At 35.3% G+C, this 22,426-nt stretch overlaps 1 protein-coding gene across 2 annotated transcripts in view; it reads left to right on the top strand.

Annotated features, from left to right (window-relative positions):
• Window positions 1-22,426, top strand: part of Lrrc36 (leucine rich repeat containing 36) — a 64,859-nt gene that overhangs the window by 18,644 nt on the left and 23,789 nt on the right. Inside the window, exons 2-5 of one of the 2 annotated variants that reach the window (XM_005318313.5) lie at window positions 4,518-4,645; window positions 8,110-8,302; window positions 9,083-9,179; window positions 11,412-11,500. In XM_005318313.5, the coding sequence (XP_005318370.1) occupies window positions 4,518-4,645; window positions 8,110-8,302; window positions 9,083-9,179; window positions 11,412-11,500 (507 nt within the window). Of the gene's footprint in view, window positions 1-4,517; window positions 4,646-8,109; window positions 8,303-8,933; window positions 9,180-11,411; window positions 11,501-22,426 lie in introns of those variants that run through there. The other variant, XM_078032492.1, reaches the window with a different exon arrangement.

Below are 22,426 nucleotides of genomic sequence, written 5' to 3' on the forward strand. Positions count from 1 at the left end.
TGTACTTTCTGTTTCTGTGAATTTGACTGTTCTAGTATCTTGTATATATGGAATCATACAATATTTTTCCTTTTGTGTCTGGCTTATTTCACTTAGCATAATGTCCTCAAAGTTTAAACATGTTGAGATTATGTTTACATTAGAATTTCTTTCTTTCTTTTTTTTTTTTAGGACTGAATAAGACCTCATTTTATATCTATCCCACATTTTACTTATGTATACTTTGATGAACATTTGGATATTTTCTACTTTTTGGCTATTATGAATAATGCTGCTATAAACATTGATGTAAAAGTATCTATTTCAATCCTTGCTTTCAATTCTTTTGGATATGAAGTATAGTCAGAAGTAGAATTTTTCTACTGTTTTTATTTTTATTTATTTATTTATTTATTTGGTACTGGGGATTGAACCAGGAGTGCTTTATTACTGAGCTCCATCCCCAGACTTTTTTATTTTTTATTTTGAGACAGTGTCTAACTAAGTTGCTAAGTTGCTTAGAGCCTCACTAAATTTCTGAGCCTCCTGAACTGCTGGGATTATAGGCATGCACCATTTAACCTCATTTCTGAAATTATTTTTTTAAACTCTATTTTTATTATTTGTTTTTGTTTGTTTCTTTCTTTCTTTTTTCTTTTTCTTTTCTTTTCTTTTTTTTTTTTTTTTGGTACCAGGGTTTGAACTCTGGGCACTTGACCACTGAGCCACATCCCTAGCCCTATTTTGTATTTTATTTAGAGTCAGGGTCTCACAGAGTTGCTTAGGGCATTGCCAAATTGCTGAGGCTGGCTTTGAACTGGGATCCTCCTGTATCAGCCTCTGGAACCCCTGGGATTACATATTTTTATTATTTCTTGAGTTTGTTCTTCTATATTTTCAAATCTTCCTTTTTTTTCCAATCATCTTTCTGAATTTTCCTAATTCCAACTTACATTTTTCAGTAATTTTCAATTTTTTTGTTCTCAAGATTCCTTTACACTATTAAAAATTACTGAGGACCCCACAGAGCTTTAGTTATCTGCTAGTATTTACCATATAGAAATCAAAACTGAGCCAGGCGCAGTGGCACACACTTGTGATCCCAGAAGCCAGGAGGCTGAGGCAGGAGGATCCTGAGTTCAAAGCCAGCCTCAGCAAAAGCAAGGCACTAAACACCTCAGTGAGGCCTTGTCTCTAAATAAAAATACAAAATAGAGCTGGGTATGTCACTCAGTGGCTGAGTGTCCCTGAATTCAATCCATGGTACCCCCCTCCAAAAAAAAGAAAGAAATTAAAACTGAGAAAAAATTTTAAAAATTTATTGATTCATTGAAAGATAAATATAACATACCCATTATATGGTTACCTGCTATATTTATGAACAATAGATATATTTTCCAAAATAAAAAATAGAATATTAGATTTGTATTCTTACAAATCTCTTTAATGTCTGTTTTAATACAAGATAGCCAGATTCTTATATCTACTTCTGTTTTAAATCTATTGTGATATATTGTTTTGTTTGAAACACATGGGGAAAAAAAATCTGACCTCACACAGATAAGTAGTTGGAAAAGGGAAGAATGTTTCAGTAGCCTATTATGGAAATTCTTCTTTGATAAGACATAAACACTGGGCAAATGGTATTTTCTTAAAATTTAGTTGTATATGAAATCTGAAACATATCACTGAGCTTCTTGTATCGTTATAGTAAAATCCATTGGTATGTCCTGATGTTGAATGACTGTTTTAACAAAGCATGGTTTTATAACATTATTCATTGGTAATTTAAAAAATATTGACTCACTGAGCTATATATATCTTCTAAATGTTGACAAGTTTCATTATGTAACATCTAAAATTATATTGCCATCAATCTCATTAAAAAATAAGGAAGCAATCAAGTTCATGGTGCAGATACAAGTTTTCCAAAAAAAAATAAAATGTTAGTGGTGCTGGGGATCAAGCTCAGGGCCTGTTACATGCTTAGCATATGCTCTACCACTGAGCTATCCCTAGCCCCCCAAATTTTATTTTTTCTTAGAAGCTAGACTGTTATAATGGATAACAGTTACATATCATTGTTTTCCTGAAATGACAGACTCATTTTGCTTATTTTTAAGAAAATGTCTGCTAAAAATTCAAGTCAGAATAACCGTAATTTTTCAGGTTGCTTTTCTCTGAGTAAATATGATGTTTCATTTGAAAAGTGCCTAGTTTGGGGCTGGGGTTGTGGCTCAGCGGTAGAGCACTTGCCTAGCACATTCAAAGTCCTAGGTTCAATCCTCAGCACCACATAAGAATAAACAAAATAAAAGTAAAAAAAAAAAAAAGTGCTTAGTTAAGTGCCTAGTTGTGGCTCAGTGGTAGAATGCTTCCCTAACATGTGTGAGGCACTGGGTTTGATTCTAAGCACCAAATAAAAAAGTAAATAAACAAAATAAAGGTATTGTATCTATCTACAACTAAAAAAGAAATCTTTTATTTATTTATTTATTTATATTTTTTTTTTAAAGAGAGGGAGAGAAGGAGAAAGAGAGAGAGAATTTTTAATATTTATTTTTTAGTTTTCGGCAGACACAACATCTTTGTTTGTATGTGGTGCTGAGGATCGAACCTGGGCCGCTCGCATGCCAGGCGAGCGCACTACTGCTTGAGCCACATCCTCAGCCCGAAATCTTTTTTTTTTTTTAAGTGTGTAATTCAGCTTGTAACTCAGTCACATAAAAGTGTTTTTCTAGGGCTGGGAATGTGGCTCAGGCGGTAGCACGCTCGTCTGGCATGCGTGCGGCCCGGGTTCGATCCTCAGCACCACATACCAACAAAAATGTTGTGTCCACCGAGAACTAAGAAATAAATATTAAAAATTCAAAAAAAAAGGTGTTTTTCTACAAGGCATCCACCATTCTTCAATATGTAGCAGAAATAATTCATGAATACTTTCCATTTAGTTATGATGCAAGAGAAGATATATACTCAAAGGTCAAGATTTAAACAATTAGGGCTGGGATATAGCCAATGAGAGTACTTAACACACACACACACACACACACACACACACACACACACACGGACACAAAGATTTAATAAAATTAATCATTGTTACTACTTTTTTAAGATAATTCTTTTTTTTTTTTTTTTTTTGGTACCAGGGGATTGAAGATTGAACCTAGGGATGGTTAACCACTGAGCCATATCCCCAGCCCTTTTTACTTTTTTGAGACAGAGTCTCATTAAATTGCTGAGGCTGATCTTGAATTTGTAATCCTCCTGCCCCAGCCTCCTGAATCTCTGGGATTTCAGGCATGTGCTACTGCACCTAGTGTATTAAGGGCATGTGTCACCGAGCCCGGCTATTAAGGGAAATCTTAAATGACATTTAAAGAACTGCAAACATTGCCAGGTGTGGTGGTGCAACCTGTAGTCCCAGTGACTGGGTAGGTTGAAGCAGGAGGATTGCAGGTTCAAAGCCAGCCTCAGCAAAGTCAAGGCACTAAGCAATTCAGTGAAACCCTGTCTCTAAATAAAATGCAAAATAGGGCTGGGGATGTGGCTCAGTGGTTGAGTGCCCCTGAGTTCAATCCCCAGGACTCCCCCCACCAAAAAAAAAGAACTTCAAACATACAATAGTAAAGAATGCATTAACCACTAGTAAAATGTGATGCCATTGTCTTGATTCATCCTACCAGCCCAGTGAGTTTTGCTTTTGTATCTTAAGTGCAAATGTCAATATAGTACCAAAAACAATGAATGTGTTCATATTACTATGAAAATAATTTAAAAAAATAGTTTGTGGATCCCTGTACATATTTCGGAACCTCGAGGGGTCTGGTAATCACTTTGAGAATTGCTGCATTGCTATGATATCTTCATTTGCTCTGTGGGCATATCCTTCTGGAATACTTTTATTTCCTAGGAATGTTATTCTGCTCCTTTTTCTTATAATAACCCTCATATAAGCTTTGACTCTAATCCTTTTCTGGCTGTGTATTTAAGTGCAGTAAGTTCTTCTGTACTTTTAGGATAGGAAGGGTGAGCTCCATCGTACGTCCCCAACCCCATAGTTTTCTATTTCAAGGATTTGGAGCTCCCTCTTCTGTTGTGTTCACAAAGTACTGGAAAACATGAACTGTTTCCTGAGATCTGCCTTTTTGCTTCCCTTCCCTACTTGTGTCTAGACCTTCTCATTGTTGTTCCTATCATCCCTGTTCCATCTAGTATAGATTCTGTTCCCACTAATTTCTCCAGGATATAGGTCTTTTCTTTAGCTTATGAATTTGAAAAGCTTATAAGGCCTATATTGTTCTAGCACCTCAAGATTTTATTTCAATGTAGTTCTCTCCTGAGTCATTGGGATTATAGGCCTGCACCACAGGGCTCTGTTATACTGCTGATTTAAAAAAGAAGATGTGATCTTAGAATCCTTGGATATAGGGCCTTTCACAGATGGGTTATGGGAAGAAGGAAGGCCTACTTTCATTGACTCTACTTTTATATACGTGGAGATCATAATATATCTACTGATGATCTCTTTTCAGAACTGGTGGAGTCTCTTTCATTACAGGGATCTTATGCTGGAAAAATTCATTCCATTGGTGATGCTTTCAGAAATTTTAAAAATCTCCGATCCTTAGATTTATCAAGGAATTTGATCACTAGCCTAAAGGTAAGTTCTATATTCTATGACAAGCCAGATAGCCCAGTTTGCTTTTTGATGAGCAGAAGAGAGAAATATTGTTAGCCTGGGGATTATTAAATCTTCTTTTTAAATGCTTTCCAGCTAAATTTTATTATTCACTATAAAATTCTTTCAACTAACTTTGTTCTATGTTTAAAGTAATTTCTTATAAAATATTGGGTAAATTCCTTTTGTACTATATTAACTATATTAAGCACTCATTGCCTAGGGAAATAATTCAAATTTCAATATGTACAAAACAATCGTGAAGAAGTTAGGTCTGGTGGCACATGCTGGTGATCCCAGTGACTTTGGAGGCTGAGGCAGAAGGATCACAAGTTGAAGGCCAGCCTGAGCAACTAAGCTAGACCCTGTATCAAAACTTAAAAAATAAAAAGAGCTAGGGATGTTGCTTAATGGTAGAGTGCCCCTGGGTTCAATCCCCAGTGTCAACAACAACAACAACAAAATCATGAAGAGCACTTATAAAAATACAGATTCTTAATCTCTGCTCTGAGAGACACCCTGGGTATGGGTGGGCTCAGGACGAACCCAGGGCATTCTGATTATAGTAGTACATGAAGCACACAGAGAAACACTGGGTTATATTGCTATAGTGAGTTTTTTCTAGGAAGATCAGGAAATGGTTGTCTCAAAAAAGAAAAGAATGTTTATGTCGAGGCATGGTGGAACACAGAGCAGTACAGGAAAGTAGGAGCAGACTTGAATAGCATATGGAAGGATTAGAAAATAAAGAGCTCTGCAAAGAAGTACATACAGCACGGACATACAAGTTTTGTTTTCTTTATGATAGATCCTCAAATTGTGCTTCTTCTACATGTTCCCATTTTTCCCTAACTAATTGGCAAAGTCCTTCTATAGAAGACTGGAAGTGACAAAGACTCTCCTGGATTATTCTGCCAATTTTGCACTTCTTAGGGGATAGTCCATACCCTTCAAACCATATCATTCAGACCCAATCTGAAGGTATAACTTGCCTTAAAAGAGCAAGCCCAACTGGGTGATCCCGTAATCCCTGAAGCTCAGGAAGCTGAGGCAGAAGGATCACAAGTTTCAGGCCAGCATCAAAAATTTAGCGAGGGCTTAAGCAACTAAAGGAGATCCTGTCTCAAAATGTTTCAAGAAGGGCTAGGGGTATAGCTCTGTGGTTAAGTGCCCATGGGTTTGATCCCTGGTACCAAAAAAAAAAAAAAAAGCCCAAACAAGATAGATCAAATTTCCAACTACGACTAAAAATAGCAACTCCAAGTTGAACTAGTATTTAAACTATTTTTAGCAGTCATTTATATTTGGCCCATCAATTTTAGAAAGGATTACTTCAGAGTTCTTAAGTCTCCCGTTTTCATTTGTACATTTATTTGTCCTTTTATGCTAAAAAATTAAGTGAATATTTCTGTAATTTGTTTTTATGCTCCATTTCTTTATACTTATATAAATTGAGTGAAAAACTGCTGTGAAAGTTAATGAAATTAACATGTAATCAAATAACATATATAAAACTCCCAGTATAGTGTTTGGCATATAGGAAGCACTTGGTAAATGTTAATTTTCTACATTTTTGCATGTATTATTTATCTACTTATATTCATTTTCAGTAAGTCTGAATTACTTTTCTCAATTTTCCCAGAGAGAAAATTTTTGTGGCTTTTTTTCTAATGCAGTGTTAGGGAATACATGAAATCATGCCAACTGGGAAAAGTCAGAAGAGGATAGAAATGATTTCCTTGATTTTATATTGAAAGACATTAAAAGGTTGCTTGAACCAGGCCTGATGGTGCACACTTTAATCCCAGCTACTCAGGAGGCTGAGACAGGAAGATTATAAATTTGAGGACATTCTCAGCAATTTAGCAAGACCTTGTCTCAAAATAAAGAAAAAAAAAATAAAGAGATGGGAATGTAGCTCAGAGGTAAAGCATCCCTAGGTTAAGCCTAGTATCAACAAAGGAAAAAGAAAAAGAAGATTGTTTGAGCTGGTGCATTAGACACATTAAAGACAGTCCTAAATAGAGGAAAGGAATGGGAGCAGAAGGAGGAGAAGAGGGAAAAGGGAAATACTGGGTAATGATATAGTCCAAATTATATTGTTATATCATGTACACAAATATATAACAATGAATCCTACCAGTATGTATAATTATAATGCACCAATAAAAACATGGAAGAAAGAAAATATGAAAAAAATAAAGACAGTCCTAATGGTATACTGCCCTGAGAGTAAAACCAAAGGCATTGATAACTGTTCCTAATCACTGACTCTTTAAAAGTGTAAAAGTTAATAAAATTTTAAAAACAGAGAGAAATGCATCAAAATAAATAGGGTTCTACTTTGGAATGTTTTGTATATATATATATTTTGAGTTTTCTGAATTTCCTGAAATAAAAATGATTTTATATGAGAGAAGAATAAAAACATTATTTTATAAATACATAATGGAAAATAATTTCACCTTTCTGAAATAATCCTCAATGGCAGTTATTCTTATGACAAGCATTTTAACTATTGCAATTAGATGATTACAAATATATGTATATGTTTTGAAATATGGTCCTGAAATTTAGTGTTGGGCAAAAGCAGCTAACAAGCTAAATATATGCAAATTAAATAATTCTTTTCAATAGCAGATTTCAGCAGAACAGGAAAATTGTGGCTTTTCCCAGTCCTGATTATATTGTTGCTAGTTAAGTAAAGGACAGGGTTTGCTAAATCTGCAATATGAGAACAGAATGGAAGAACATTTTTACAAAGAGAAATGACTGATTAGGGGACGGGGAGCTTTCATTTGGCAGTAACTCTGAAGAGGGAAACAAGGACAAGAAGGGTCCTAGACAGGTCCCCCAGGGAAGACTTGGAGAAAGTGTTGTTTTGTTTCACCGAATAATACATTGAAACTCAAAGTGATGCATTGATACATGAGGATACCATCACATTATTATTATTATTATTATTATTATTACTACTACTACTACTACTACTACTACTACTACTACTACTACTACTACTACTACTTCTATTACCACCACCATGTCCTCCTACCCCAGATGCAGCTCTTTTGCCTACCTTCCTTCCTTTTGTAAATTGAAGTTCTTAGGGAGTAAGGAGAATGGTTGAGGCAAAGGTGAGAAAGCCAAAGTGATTTGGACTGGCTACCACTAGGAAGGATTGAATTAGGAAAATGATTTGGGAGCCAATAGATATAGGGAATATCTGTTGATATATGAATGTCATATTTTATAAAGATGTATGTGAACTTTTTAACACATAGAACACTCTGAGCCCAGGGGCTGCAGTAGTCTTATTCTCAGGTAACTGAATAGGAGTTCTAACCCTGTCTTTCTTGTGGGTGGTTTGGGTAATGCGTTTAAGAATAGAAAGTAATAAATACGTTTCCTACAATGTGCAGTTTCCTAATGTGGTCTTTTCCTTGCAGGGCATCCAGTATTTATGCTCACTCCAAGACCTGAATTTATATTATAACAACATCCCTTCATTAGTGGAGGTGTCCCGCCTACAGCCTTTACCCTTCCTCAAAGAATTAGATTTGAGACTCAATCCTGTTGTAAGGAAAGATACAGATTATAGGCTCTTTGCTGTGTACACACTACAAACTCTGGAGAAATTGGGTGAGACCCTCCTCCTCTGCTCCTTCCCCAGAATCTTACTTGAAATCAGCTGCCTCTTAACCTTTTGGATGTTGGCCCAGAGTGTGCACTGGCAAGGGACATTTATTTATTAGTCAATATTTATGTAACTCTTTGTGTTGGCAGGATGTATGACGAGTCCGTTTATTGTTTATTGAATGACCACCTATGATTTTATCAGTCACTTCCAGCTTTAGTTTTCTTCAGTTGATGGTTTCACCACCACTTCCTTCTCAACATAAAATTTCCAGGTTGATACTTGTTTTTCCAGGTGCCCTAACTTTTCAACTGTATTAGCAGTAGAAAACTAATAATCCTTTGAGATTCAGTTGGCAAGGAATAAGAAATATCCCTTTGAATGAGCTGGTTTGCATTTTCTTATAATTTTATTATTAAGTTTACATTTCTTATTGATGTAAAATTTGATTTTACATGTTCCTGGGAAAATCATTGTAGGGAAACTAAGTGAACTCTTTCAGAAAATGGTCTAACTTTCAGTCTTAACATGAGATTGTTTGCTGTGTAAGCTCCACTTTTCTGAAGGGGTATTTACCCTATGTGGCAGTTGTTGCTATGGCATCCCTGTAGTCTCCCTGAGTTACTGCTTTCTCCAGTGACAACACAATAGTATTTGTTGTGACCTGTCTCTAACACACAAATATGAGGCTGGTCTTTAGTTTTTCCTATGTAAATAAGGGTTTCTGACCCACTACTCTTTACTCCAAAAAATAAACATGCTCAGACCACGGTTTTTGCCTCCAGATGATCGTACTGTTCGTGACAGTGAGAGGAAAGCTGCCAAGCTGCATTTTAGTCAGTTGGGGAACAGTGAAAATTTCCTCTTAGAGGTGGAAAAAAGGTAAGAAAATTCTCTATAAAAACAAACAAACAAACAACATTCTAGTTTGCTTCTGGACATAGGTCATAGTGAATTTCAATTTTCTTTATTTTCCAGCAGAAATCTTCCACAAGTTGTAACTACTTAGATCTGGAATCAAAGTATCTTTTCAGCATCCTGAGATTTATCTGATGAGACTTGCCCTAGTGGGTTCATTCCTGCTTTCTTGAATTGCTAGGTGTGCTTTGGATATACTTTTAAAATCTCCAGTGTTGTTGTTCACAGCTTATAGATAGGAACACTATGAGATGACTTCTCTCCATAAATGCTTAGTAACTCTTTTTCTTGATAGAATTATCAAGAAGTACATGGTATTTTTCTATTGAATAAGGAGATTTAAATTACCATGGGCAAGACTGCTAGAGAAAAAAAATTGTCAAAAGAAGAAAAGGAAAGTATTTCTCCACAAAACAAAAAATAAACAGACCTTGAGGCTGTCTCTGAATGGTAGATATTTTCATTTATTGCTACTAAAATTCCATAAAAAGAAGGTACCATACTTCTATCTCAAAACCCATTCTTTAAAAAATTAGCTTTATAATTTTAAGTGAAAATTAGATAAATAATTACAATTTAAATAACACCTACAGGTATACTGAAAAAAATCACTATATCCTACCACTGAGAGTTAACTATTATTAATATTTTGTGTACATGTAGGCATATACGTTTTAGTCATCTGTGTACTATAGATACATGTAGTTGTAAATATTAGTATTTTTTCTGATGACAAAAGTAATACATGCTTATTTTTGAGAATTTGGAAAGTACAGGAAAAACCCATGAGAAACAAAATAAGTAACTCATAATCCCAACATCCAGAAATAAGACTAATTATATTATGGTAAATATCCTTTTACTCAGGTATATGTGTGTATGTATTCTGTGCATATAAATATATATGCATTTATTTTTATAGTAATTTGCTTCCTATACATACCATTTTTAATTTAACAAGATATTGTGAATGTATCTCAACAACATTATTCTTCCATTCTTCTCCAGAATAAGTTTTTTGTTTATTTTTTTTAATTGTATTTACCTCTTAATAGAACATATGCTCCATGAGCCTGAGGACTTGTTGGTTACATTTATTGTAGTGTCTGTGGTGCCTATGACAGTGCCTAGCACATAGAATGTGCTGAGAAATCATTTATTGAATGATGAATGAATGAAGTCAGTGCCTGTTGGCCTACCATCATCTTCTTTAGTCACTTTGCCTATTTCTGCTCTGATCTATATGTTTTATAGTGTAACCCTCAAAGAACATTCTTAGTTTCCTATCTTTCCTTAGTTCCCTATTTTTTAAAAAATCAGGTTTATTGAGGTTAATTTACATAAAGAAAATTTACTTTGCTGTAGACAGAAATAGAATGTTTCTAAAAATTATTTGTATAGATATAGTTTGTATACTGATTCCTATTTTAAATGCACTGGGAAAACAGAGATGAATTAATGTATAATTGAATAAACTTTCTAGTAAGACAAATAATTAATCTCATCATTTATCTGTTTAGGTACCATATAGGTGATTGCTACACCAGATATAAAATGTTACTCTATGCTCAGTGTTAATATCATACAAGCTCTTCAATCTTGGGTGAAGTCTTTTTAAGACTCTCTGAATATCAATTTCCCCACCTATAAAATGGGGTTAATACTAGTAGGTAGGATTTTATGACTGAATGAGACAGTGAGTTTAAAGAGCCCGGCACATAGTCTAGGCTTCCTGTACTTCCACTTCCCAAGATATCTACCTCAATCAAGTGCAAACATTTGCCTTTTTTTTTTATCTGTTTTTCTAACTAATGGCTATAGTTGTCTCCACTATAATTCTTAGCAGCAGAATCTTCCTTAATGTGTCTTAACTATAAGTGTTTTAAATAATTAAAAAGGAAACATCCTACTCTCTCATTCAGACTTAAGTTTCTGTCAAGAGAACAAAGTAAGTTCTAAATTTTCTGAATGATAGTGTCTTTCTCTCTCATCATTCCCAGTATAAATATTATGACTTTTTAAAAATTATGACTTTAAAAAAATCATGACTTTAACTCTGAGATATTTGTAAAGAATAATCCTACAGCATCTGGGGGAAAAATCTGACCACCATGAACTAATGTTTTTCTAAATAGCATGGATTGGTGATCTTAAAAGCTTTCTTTTGAGTTTCAAATAAATTCTTCTATGTGACAGCTCTAGGGAGAAGACAATTAAAAACTGTGTGACAGATGAGGGCTCTGCATCAAAAGTCAATACTGATGTTGACACAAGAATTGAAACAGGTAAACTTTCTCTCTGTGATCATAAAATGATTAGGATATTAGTTGTTTCAGCTGTCATAGCCAATCTTGAATTGGAAGAAGACAAAGTAGTTGAGAGAGCATAGATTTGAAACAAACATAAGATTTATTGACTGTATTTTTCCTTCTTCCTTTCAATGCCAGAAAGACTCTGTTGAGTAGATGTAACCCAAAACCCTTCAAAGTACAAGCTGTAGTAAAAGAGTTCAATTTCATTTATATATTTTACATCATTAGAACACCCTAAAATTATGTTGCCCATCCCCATGCCAAGGTGATCTATTTCATTAGTCAGATTTGTGACTCATCTGTGTCTGTGCAAGTGATACCCTGGGCCTCCTGGGCTCCCCAACCAAGAACCTTCCCAGCTGCAGAATCTCTTGTGTTCGTGCTATATATCTGTAAGCACTATTGGTAATCCAATGTGATTAAAATTGTTATGCCACATTAATGGTCCTGCCACAGGCAAGGAGAAGGCTTTCCAACAGATAAATTGTATCCAGTGCATCCTTGTGAATTAACCTGGCTTTCTCATCAGTTAAGTCAGATAACCTTTAACTTTCTTCTGTCTCAGATCTTTGTCCTTTTGAAAGATCTATTGAATTATATATAACCCAGTAGATTTTCTAAAATCTCAGCAATAATTTAATAGATTGGCTCTGCAGTCTAGATATTAATGGTTTTCAATTCACAACCTACAATATTTTATTTTCCTGACTTATTTACCCATGTAGACATTTATAGGTAAGTCATTTTTACAGTATTTTATAGTGAAATAAACTATATTGAGGTATGATTTTACCTTTTCTTTCTTGGCTGTTTCAGTGTATATGATTGATGGAATTATAGGTTGCTTTATTTCTTTTTAAATAGCATTTTTATTTAAAAATGGATGCAATTTTTTAAAATAATTTTCACAAATACTGAAGTGCCTGAGAACAACACTTTAATTACTCATAAGCCTATTTCTTTTTTTTTTTTTCCCTTAAGCCTACTTCTAATGAGAATCCCAGTTTTACTTTGTTATATAGATTTCCCCATTATAAGCATTTGGTGTACAGCTTAATACTTTTTCTGGGTACTTTTTCTACCATTTATAGATCCATTTCTAGACAGAAAAATACTTTGAAACATAATTTTACTATCCCTTTTAGTATTCAGTATGAGCTGAATTAGACTCCATTTTTGTCATATTGTGTCATTAGCACAGACTCATTCTGTGAGCTAAAATGTCTTAAAGTGCACAGTCTCTACTAATAACAACTGCTTTACTAGATATCCTATTTCTGAAGGTTCTTGAAAGTACCAGCTGTTGCCTGGATTTTTTTGATATAAACTTGTTTTCTTACTTTGAGGCATTAAATAGCTTTGTTTTCCACTGCAAATTGTATTTGTACTAGATCCCTGGGGAAGGTGGCCTGAGAGCACTGTTGATAATCCAATATGATTAAAGTGGTTATGCCATGTTGATGGTCATGCCACAGGCTAAGAGAAAGCTCTCCTGGAAAACAGCTCCCACTGACTCTTTTGTTCAAAACAGTGTTCTCCTAACAAGCATTTTGAAAGGGCAGGGAACTCCTACTATCTTGGATCCTCCTCCTGTTCTCCTTACCACATAAACTTTTGACTCTTTCAGTCTCCTCTTTCCACATCCCCAAAATAAGCATACCTGGGCTATGTCTTCAGCTCTCCTGCTCTTTCTCTACTCTTTGTCCTTATTGATCAAATCTATTTTCAGAAGTTGATTTATAAGTAAATAAATTTTTATTTATATTTTCTCATATATATAAAATACTAGTCTAACTACTCATCAGTATTTATCTTGAAGAATTAAAGTCATCTTACTACAGTGATACACACATACCCAAGTTTATAACAATACAATTCACAATAGCTAAACTATGGAATCAGCCCTAGGTGTCTGTCCTTCAATGGATGAATGGATAAAGAAAATGTGGCACATTTCAATAGATTGAAATAACTTTTTAAAATGGAGCTTTTACCCCTTTAAATTTTATTATTAATTTCATTTTATTACCTTGTGTTTGGAAATAAACTTCTCTTACTTTTTCTACTTTCTGTAATTTGCTGGGTATTTTTATTGATTTCATAGATATTTTAATATTCTGTCTCTGCTTTCTGTATTTTGAGTTTGATAAATAATGTTCAGATCCACAGTATTTATCTTTTCTTCATCTGTGTTTTTGTTTTTTTTTTTAGTAATAACTTTTGGCTACTTGATCTGTCATATACTGAGATGGAAGAATTTAGTTTTCCTCTTAGGATGGTAGATTGTTTTACTTTTGTCAATTTACATTATGAATGTTGATATTGTGTTATTCCATGCACAAGCTTTTAAAGATAGTGGATGTATTTTCCATTATAAAGTTGATCTCCTCTAACAACTTGTTTGTTGAGAATTGCAGCACTTAGGCTCTTTTTCTTTGAATTTTCTTGATATATATTTGTCATTTTTTTACTTTAAGTTTTCAGAATCTCTTTTTTTAAATATGTACTTGCATACAGAATATAATTAAATTTTATTTGTAATCCAACCTGGCATCTTTTCAATTAGTAAGATTAACTTATTTACAGATATTCATATGATAGTTAGGGTCTTAGTTCTGTCATCTCAACTTTTGTATTATTATATTTTAAAAAATATATTACCCTTTTATCAAAAAAAGAAATGTAATATATATACCCAATGAAAATTTTTATTCATCCAAAAATAAATATTAAATCATGGTATTTGTAGGAAAGTAGATAGAACTAGAGATCATCATGTTAAGTGAATTAAGTTAAATTCAGAAGGTCAAGGATCATATGTTTTCTCTCATATGCAGAGGCTAGAGAGGAAAAAGAAAGATCCCCTAAAATCAAAGGGTGATAAGAAAAGAGCCTAAGGGGTGGAAGTGTAGAGGGAGGGGAGAAGTACTGGGAAGTGATATTGGCCAAATTATATAGTTACATTGTATGCATGTACAAATATGTAACAAGAAATCCCATCCATATGTACAACTATAATAAATAAATGTGGGAAAAAAAGATTTTTTATATGATTTTTAAAAAATAGTTTAGCTTTGTAACCTGGTACAGGTATCCCTTTGTACCATTCTTTCATCTCTGTTGATCAATGAGTAATAAACACTTGGAATTCCCATCTATAACTTTTCAGCCTCTCAAGCTAAATATGTACCCTTAAAAAAACAAAAGACAAATGAACCTCTCTCCCTATCCTTAACAGCTCCTCTATTACTATACTATAGCTCAGAATTATGTTGGGGTTTGTTTGGTTGGTTGCTTTTCTGTTCTTTCTTTTTTCTTTCTTTCTTTTCTTTTCTTTTTTTTTTTTTTTTTTTTGTGTGTGTGTGTGTGGTTCTGGGGATTGACCCCAGGAAAGTGCTCTACCATGCCACGCAAGGGCTGTACCACTGAAGTCCATGCCTGTATATATATATATATATATGGAGAGAGAGAGAGAGAGAGAGAGAGAGATGACACAATACCTTTATTTTATTGTATGTATGTATGTATTTATATTTATTTTTATGTGGTGCTGAGGATTGAACCCAGCACCCTGCATATGCTCTACTGCTAAGCCACAACCCCAGCCCCCATGCCTGGTCCTTTTAAAAATTTGATTTTGAGACATGATTTTGCTAAATTGCTAAGACTGACCTCAAACTTGCAATCCTTGTGCCTCAGCGTCCCAAGTACCTGAGATTACAGGCAAACATCACTATGCCTGGCTTATATTGATGTTTGATGTTATTGTTCCTCTACAGCCCCAGAGAATATTTATACCTTTCAGTATCCTTAATTGTTATCATTCACTGAAAGTAAAACTCTGGCCCAGGTACTGTCCATGATCTCATTTAATCCTTCCAACCTTAAAGGTGGTTTGAAAGGTTTAACAGAGGATTTGAGATAACTTTCCTAATAATATACTAACTGGCAGAGCTGAGATACCAACTCCCGTCCATGTACCATCAAAATCCTCCCAGTCTCCTTTTTCCTTCTATTCATTTTATATATTGCTGCCAGATTAATTCTCTTAAAATACACCTGTGATAATTAATTATACTTACCTAGTCAAAAACCTCAGTGGTTCCCTCTCAACTACTACATTAAGTCTAAACCATTTAGCTTGGCATACAGTGTTTCCCTAAACTCTGATTGAATTTATTTCTTCATCCTAACCTAAAATATCATCTCCTATTTCTCTATTACAATGTCCAATTCTCTAATGAAACCATACCACTCCCTCCTCCCACATATTCCCTCCTTTCTCCCTCCTCTGACCCTAAATTAATGCCATCTTTCTGGAAGGCTTTAATCAAATCCTACCCTTTCTTTGTGACTCAGCTCAAAGTCTTTTCATTTTAGTGAAATTTTTTTATTCATCAACTAAAAGATATTTCCTATTTTTATAAAATTATAACTTATCTTCTGAAACATGTACTTTGAAAATAGAAAAAGAAACATTTCTTGAAGCATTTGTAACATCATTAGAAAAAATGATACAAACATGAAAGAGCTAAGTAACAATTATGGGTGTATATATTAAAATGTCAAATAAATGGTATAGATCCTTACACTCAGGACCATGGACCCCTAGTCTAGAGATACATCTCAGAAGACCACTCAATTTTGTGTTTTATTTGATAATTATGAAAGAATTGAAAAGGTGTTAAGTCAAAAAAGTTCTTTTACAGTAATACACTGCTATTTTCAAAATAGACCTTATTTTTTTAAAGAGAGAGTGTGTGAGAGAGAGAGAATTTTTAAATATTTTTTTTTTAAATTATCGGCGGGCACAACATCTTTGTTTGTATGTGGTGCTGAGAATCGAACCCAGGCCACACGCATGCCAGGCGAGAGCGCTACCGCTTGAGCCGCATCCCCAGACCAAAATAGACCTTATTTTTAAGTTTAAATTCATAGAAAAATTGAGCAGAGAGGATTGAGTTTCCATATACCACTCTCCACATGCATAAAGTCCTACATCATTAACATCCTGCACTAAGTTAGTACATTTATTACAATTAGATGAACCTACTCAAAACCTGTAGTTTACATTATGGTTCACTCTTGCTGTTGTGCATTCTGTTGGTTTTAACAAGTGTCAAATGACATATATCCACCATTATAGTATTATACAGATGGTATTTCACTGCCCTAAGAATCCAGTGTGTTCACCTGTTCATCCCTTCCCCCCCTAACCTGACAACCACTCATCTTTTTACTATCTCCATCATTTTGCCTTTTCCAGAATGTCATATACTTAGAATCATATGACATGTAACCTTTTCAGATCGGCTTCTTTCATTCAGCAATAAATGTTCTTGTTTTTCCTGTGTCTTTTCATGGGTTGAGCTATTTCTTTAGTGCTGAATAGTAGCTCACTGTCTGAATGTATCACAGTTTACTTATCCAACTTGGTTGCTTCCAAGTTTTGGCAATTATGAATAAATGTGCTATAAGCATCTTATGTAGATTTTTGTGTGCACATAAGTTTTCAGTTTATTTGGATAACTACCAAAGAACAAAATTGCTGGATTTTGTGGTAAGAGCTTTGTAAAAAAAAAATGTCCAAATGCCTTCCAATATAGTCCATAAGATGTCATTATATACTGAGATTAGTTTCTTACATTGCAGTTTCTCAAACTGGATTCTTAGCCAGGTACAATGGTGTACGCCTATAATCCCAGCAACTTGGGAGCCTGAAGCAGGAGGATCCCAAGTTCAAGGCCAGTCCGGGCAATTTATTTATTTATTTATTATATTTATTTTTTAGTTTTAGAGGGACACAACATCTTTATTTTTATGAGGTGCTGAGAACCGAACTTAGTGCCTCACGTATGCTAGGTGAGCGCGCTACCACTTGAGCCACATCCTCAGCCCCAAGTTCGGGCAATTTTGGAAGAATCTGTTTCAAAATAAAAAAATTTTTTAAAGGGGCTGGAGATAGCTTAGTAAGCACCCCTGGATTCAATCCCCAGTACCTCAAAAAATTTTGATCTTGAGAAACAAAGTTATGGATGATGACATGCTGTAGAAACTCAAATGTGCTGGGACAGTGGGAAAAGACTTTGGGTTAGTTGTGAACACAATGGCATCAGAACTTAAAAACTGTGGAGTTGTGGGATGGCCTGAAGGGAGAAGGAGTAGCCCATTCTGGTTAGTAGGAGTGGCGTGAACAGCTGCATGAATATGATAATGAAGGTCATGAAGAAGTTGATGATGGTATGCTTGGGGTAGAGGGTTTGTATTGGGTAGAAGATCAGATTATGGAGAATAAAGAATGCTTTAGTAAAGATAATGTACATCTATCCCATAGATATAGGTATATACCACACATGGACTCTGGGAGTTGAAAGGGAATCTACTTATTCTTGTAAGCAATCTTTTCACCTTTAATTAAAATCACCTGAGGGTATATAGCTCAGTAATAGAGTGCCTACTTAGAATGCAAGAAGTCTGAGTTCAATCCCCCAGCACCTCAATAAATAAATTAAGTCACATCTAAAGTATACTGATTTCATGAATCTCTTATTTTAAAAAAGCAAAGAAAATTTCACTACAATACCCCAATGGTTCATTCCTAGGCCTAGCAGATGTGTCTTTACTGTAATCCAGTTCACCCTATTGATTCTCATCATCTCAGTTTAGTTATGACAGAGTTTTAGCTAGATAAAAGTCAACTTGGATCTGCAGAGACCTCGCAAAATAGTGGGTTAAACAAGAAAGAAGTTCATTTCTCTCTCAAATTTGAATCCAGATGTTGGCAGTCTAGAACTGTTATAGGGAGGGTAGTGTTTCTAAGAGGGAGGTAGTGAATGGGGGGTGGATGTCAAGTTCCCAGCGACAAAAGCACTCAGGGTCACTCCAGGGGAACTGGGCTGCACAAAATAACCACACAAGAGACAGATACACTTTTTTTCTTTAGAAGTCCTGTGACAGCTCCTCTGACCTTAAAGATCTGCAGAAAGAGGGAAAGAGTGCAAGTTGGCGCTGACCCCTTTTATTGAGAAGTCATTCAAATGAGGCAAGAGGTCAGGTTTCGAGGAGCTGAGTCTAACTTCATGATGTCTGCTGTCAGCAGGTTGACTGACATCTAGGAAGGCCACACCCAAAGGCAGAGTAAGAGAAGGGGACACACAAAGGGCGTTTCCATGGAACATTTTATCCCAAACAGGGCAAAGGGTTAATATCACCTTTAGGAATGGGGGAGCGTAGCTCCACCCATGGGGCTTCAAGAAGGCATGCCTATGCATGAAGACACTTTTGATACATTTTTACTACTCTCAAGATTGGGGCTACCGTCTACAGACACTTGAAAGTGGCCAGATCACTGGAAGTGACCGACAGTGCCTCAACCAATCAATCAGGAGAGGAAGAATGTGGGTCACATGACATGGCGGCCTCCCACAGGTGGATAGTCTCTACCCTAGTGGAAAGGAGAACAATTTAGCAAAGAAGTGTATATTTACTGCAAAAAATACTGTTAGGAGGTTGGCAGATAAGGAAATGACATAATAGTGTCAAATCTTCATATACTCCAATACAGAGCAATTTATCACAGCTAATTAGGTCACAAATCAGACTGAGACAATAGCAGACAGAGCTGTGTGAAGGAGGCAACGGCAGTTAGTACTGACGTGGGGGAGGGGGGCCTGAGAACAGGCTTCTCAAGAGGGGAGACACTTAAGTTAGGCGCTCAGTGGACATAATTGAGGGGAAAGGGCAGTCAATGCAGAGAAAAGAATTATCAAATCCAGGCATACATATTAAGAAATTGACTCACCTTGTGGCTGGTGCTAAGGCCAAGTTGCAAAAAGCCCCTGCACTAATCATGTTCATTTTGCTCCCTTGAAAATGGGTAGCAATTAAAGATGTTTTCAAGAGGAAGCATGATGTGTGAAGTAAAAATATAGCTCAAGCTAAATTCAGTCAATGGGCAGGAATTGGAGTCAGCAGTTCAAGTAGGCGACAAGAAGGACCTGTCCTGAGTGGTGCAGTAGTAGTGGAACTGCAAATGAGGAAGCACAGGTTGGTTAAATCCTTGAGAATATAAAAAGAAAGCCTGGAGACAGAACATTAAATATTTTTACCTACTCTGTTTTGCTAGAGTCCAGCTTCAGAAAAATTGAATTTCTGAATAAAAAATATAACAGTTATTTAAGGAGGAAAAACACAAAATTATTGAGGTTAGTGTTCGTGGAAGTCTGTTCATGGTGGTAAAAATACTAATTTCCTTTTGTGGTTATCATATCTTCAACAGTTATTACTGTTTTTAAAAGTTGAGGATTACATTTTTATTGGTTATTAGCCGTTCAAAGGAAGTGGCGCAAGTTTTGTTTACTTTAGAAATTAGTGAAAGACAAGTTATTTCTGCTCTTAAAAATTCATCTCAGTTGAATCCAGGGCACAAGATATTCTTTTCAGATCAACATTAAGAAGAAGGGGAATCAAGAGGGTTGAGAAGAAAGAAAGCTCTGGAATAAAAACTGTCCCTCTGAATGTCCCCTACCAGGCTTAAATGACTGAGCCTTTGTATCCTGCCTAGCTTTGTCACGGAAAGTGGACTCTTTGTCAAAGGGCATGACATCAGGAGGCGATTCTCTGGAGCTGGCATAGACCCTGAACAGCAAATAGCTGAAGTGCCCTCCCAGAGCTAGGAAACAAGTCCTTCCCTGATGGTGATCTGGGCAGTGCATTTCTGTTTCTACTTCCCGTGGATTGCTATGTCTTTGGTCAAATGTGAAGCAGAGCCTTGCCCCAGCTATGATTACTGGTAGTTGAAGTAGCCAACTATTAGTTCTTTGCCCATATATCAGCATTAACAAGCCAATATGATCCTGTCACCTTGATTATATGGGTGTAAAAACCTGGGCTGCATAATAATGTCATAATTACATGTACCTTGGAATTAAGTGCTGGACATAGCTTATGTCTGAAAAAAAGAAAATGTACTGGAGTATAAGACAAGAAAAAAATTACCTAAGTGTACAAATTGCTTTTTTTTATTGATTGCTGTATATGACATACTTAGTCATAATGGTGACATAGTACCAGATTTTCTATTTTCAAGAATGATCTATATCTTGGCTATGACACCCCAAACCCAAGCAACTAAAAAACAAAAACGGATAAGTTGGATTTCATAAAAATTAAAAATTTGCATATCAAAAGATACTACCAAGAAAGTGGAAAGACAGCTCACAAAGTAGGAAGAAATATTTGCAAATATTTGTACATCTGTCAAGGGTCTAGTATTTATTTAAAAAAATTTTTTTGCAATACTAGATATTGAACCCAGGGGTGTTCTACACTGAACTACACCCCCAACCCTTTTTATTTTTTATTTTGAAACAGAGTTTCACTAAGTTGCTGAGGCTGGCCTTGTGATCTTCCTGCCTCAGCCTCCCAAGTCACTGGGATTGCCATATGCCTGGCCTACGTGAAGAAGTTTTAGGACTCAATAACAAAAAGTCAAGCAACTTAATTAAAATGCAGGCAAAAGATTGGAATAGACATTTCTCCAGAGAAGATATGCAACTGTCCAACAAGCACATGAAATATTCAACACCACTAGCCATCAGGGAAATACAAATTAAAACCACAATAAGATTTCACTTCACACATACTAGGATGACTATAACCAAAAGGAGAGAACTGAAAGCAGGGATGTGGAGGAATCAGAGCCCTCATACATTGCTGATGGGAATGTAAAATTGTACAGCTGTTTTGGAAAACAGTTTCAGTTTCTCAAAAAGTTAAACACAGTTACCATTTGACCCAGCAATTCTACTACTTCTTTCTATTTCACATACTCATGTGAAATAGAAATCTATGTCTATACAAACATTTGTACAAGAATGAAAACAGCATTATTCATAATAGCCAAAAGTCCATTGACTGGTGAAGGGGTAAACAAAATGTGGTATACCATATAAGGAATATTATTCAACCATGAGAAGGAATGAAGTACTAATACATGATATAAAGTGTATCTTGAAAACATCATGCTGGTGGCTAGGATTGTGGCTCAGTGGTAGAGGGCTCGCCTAACATGTGCAAGGCCCTGGGTTCAATCCTCAGCACCACATAAAATAAAAATAAATAAAATAAAGGTATTGTGTCCAACTACAACCAAAAAATAAATATTAAAAGAAAAAAGAAACTGGGCTGGGGATGTGGCTCAAGTGGTAGCGCGCTCACCTGGCATGCATGCAGCCTGGGTTCAATCCTCAGCACCACATACAAATAAAGATGTTGTGTCCGCCGAAAACTAAAAAATAAATTAAAAAAAAAAAGGAAACATCATGCTAAGTGAAAGAAGCCAGACACAAAAAAGGCCATATTTGTATGATTCCATTTATATGAAATATCTAGAATAGGCCAATACATAGAGATGGGAAGTATATTGATAGTTTCCAGAAGATGGCAGGGAGAGAAGAACTGGCAGTGATAGCCATGGGATTTCTCCTGGGGGTGATGAAATGTTCTAAAATGAGATGATGGTGGTACAATTTTGTGAATACACTAAGACCCCCTGAATTTTTAGTTGTAGATGGACACAATGCCTTTATTTTATATATATATATATATATATATATATATATATATATATATACATATACATATATATATATATATAAAATTTTAGTTGTTGATAGATCTTTATTTTATTTATTTATACGTGGTGCTGAGAATCAAACCCAGTGTCTCATACATTCTGGGCATGTGCGCTACCACTGAACCCTAGCCTCAGCCCCTTATTTACTTATTTTTATGTGGTGCTGAGGATCAAATCCAGTGCCTCATTTGTGTGAGACAAGCATTTTACCACTGGGCCACAATCCCAGCTCCTGAGTTGTTCTCTTTAAAAGGGTAAAATTG

The sequence above is a fragment of the Ictidomys tridecemlineatus genome, chromosome 15, assembly GCF_052094955.1.
Source record: "Ictidomys tridecemlineatus isolate mIctTri1 chromosome 15, mIctTri1.hap1, whole genome shotgun sequence".
Classification (NCBI taxonomy): domain Eukaryota; kingdom Metazoa; phylum Chordata; class Mammalia; order Rodentia; family Sciuridae; genus Ictidomys; species Ictidomys tridecemlineatus.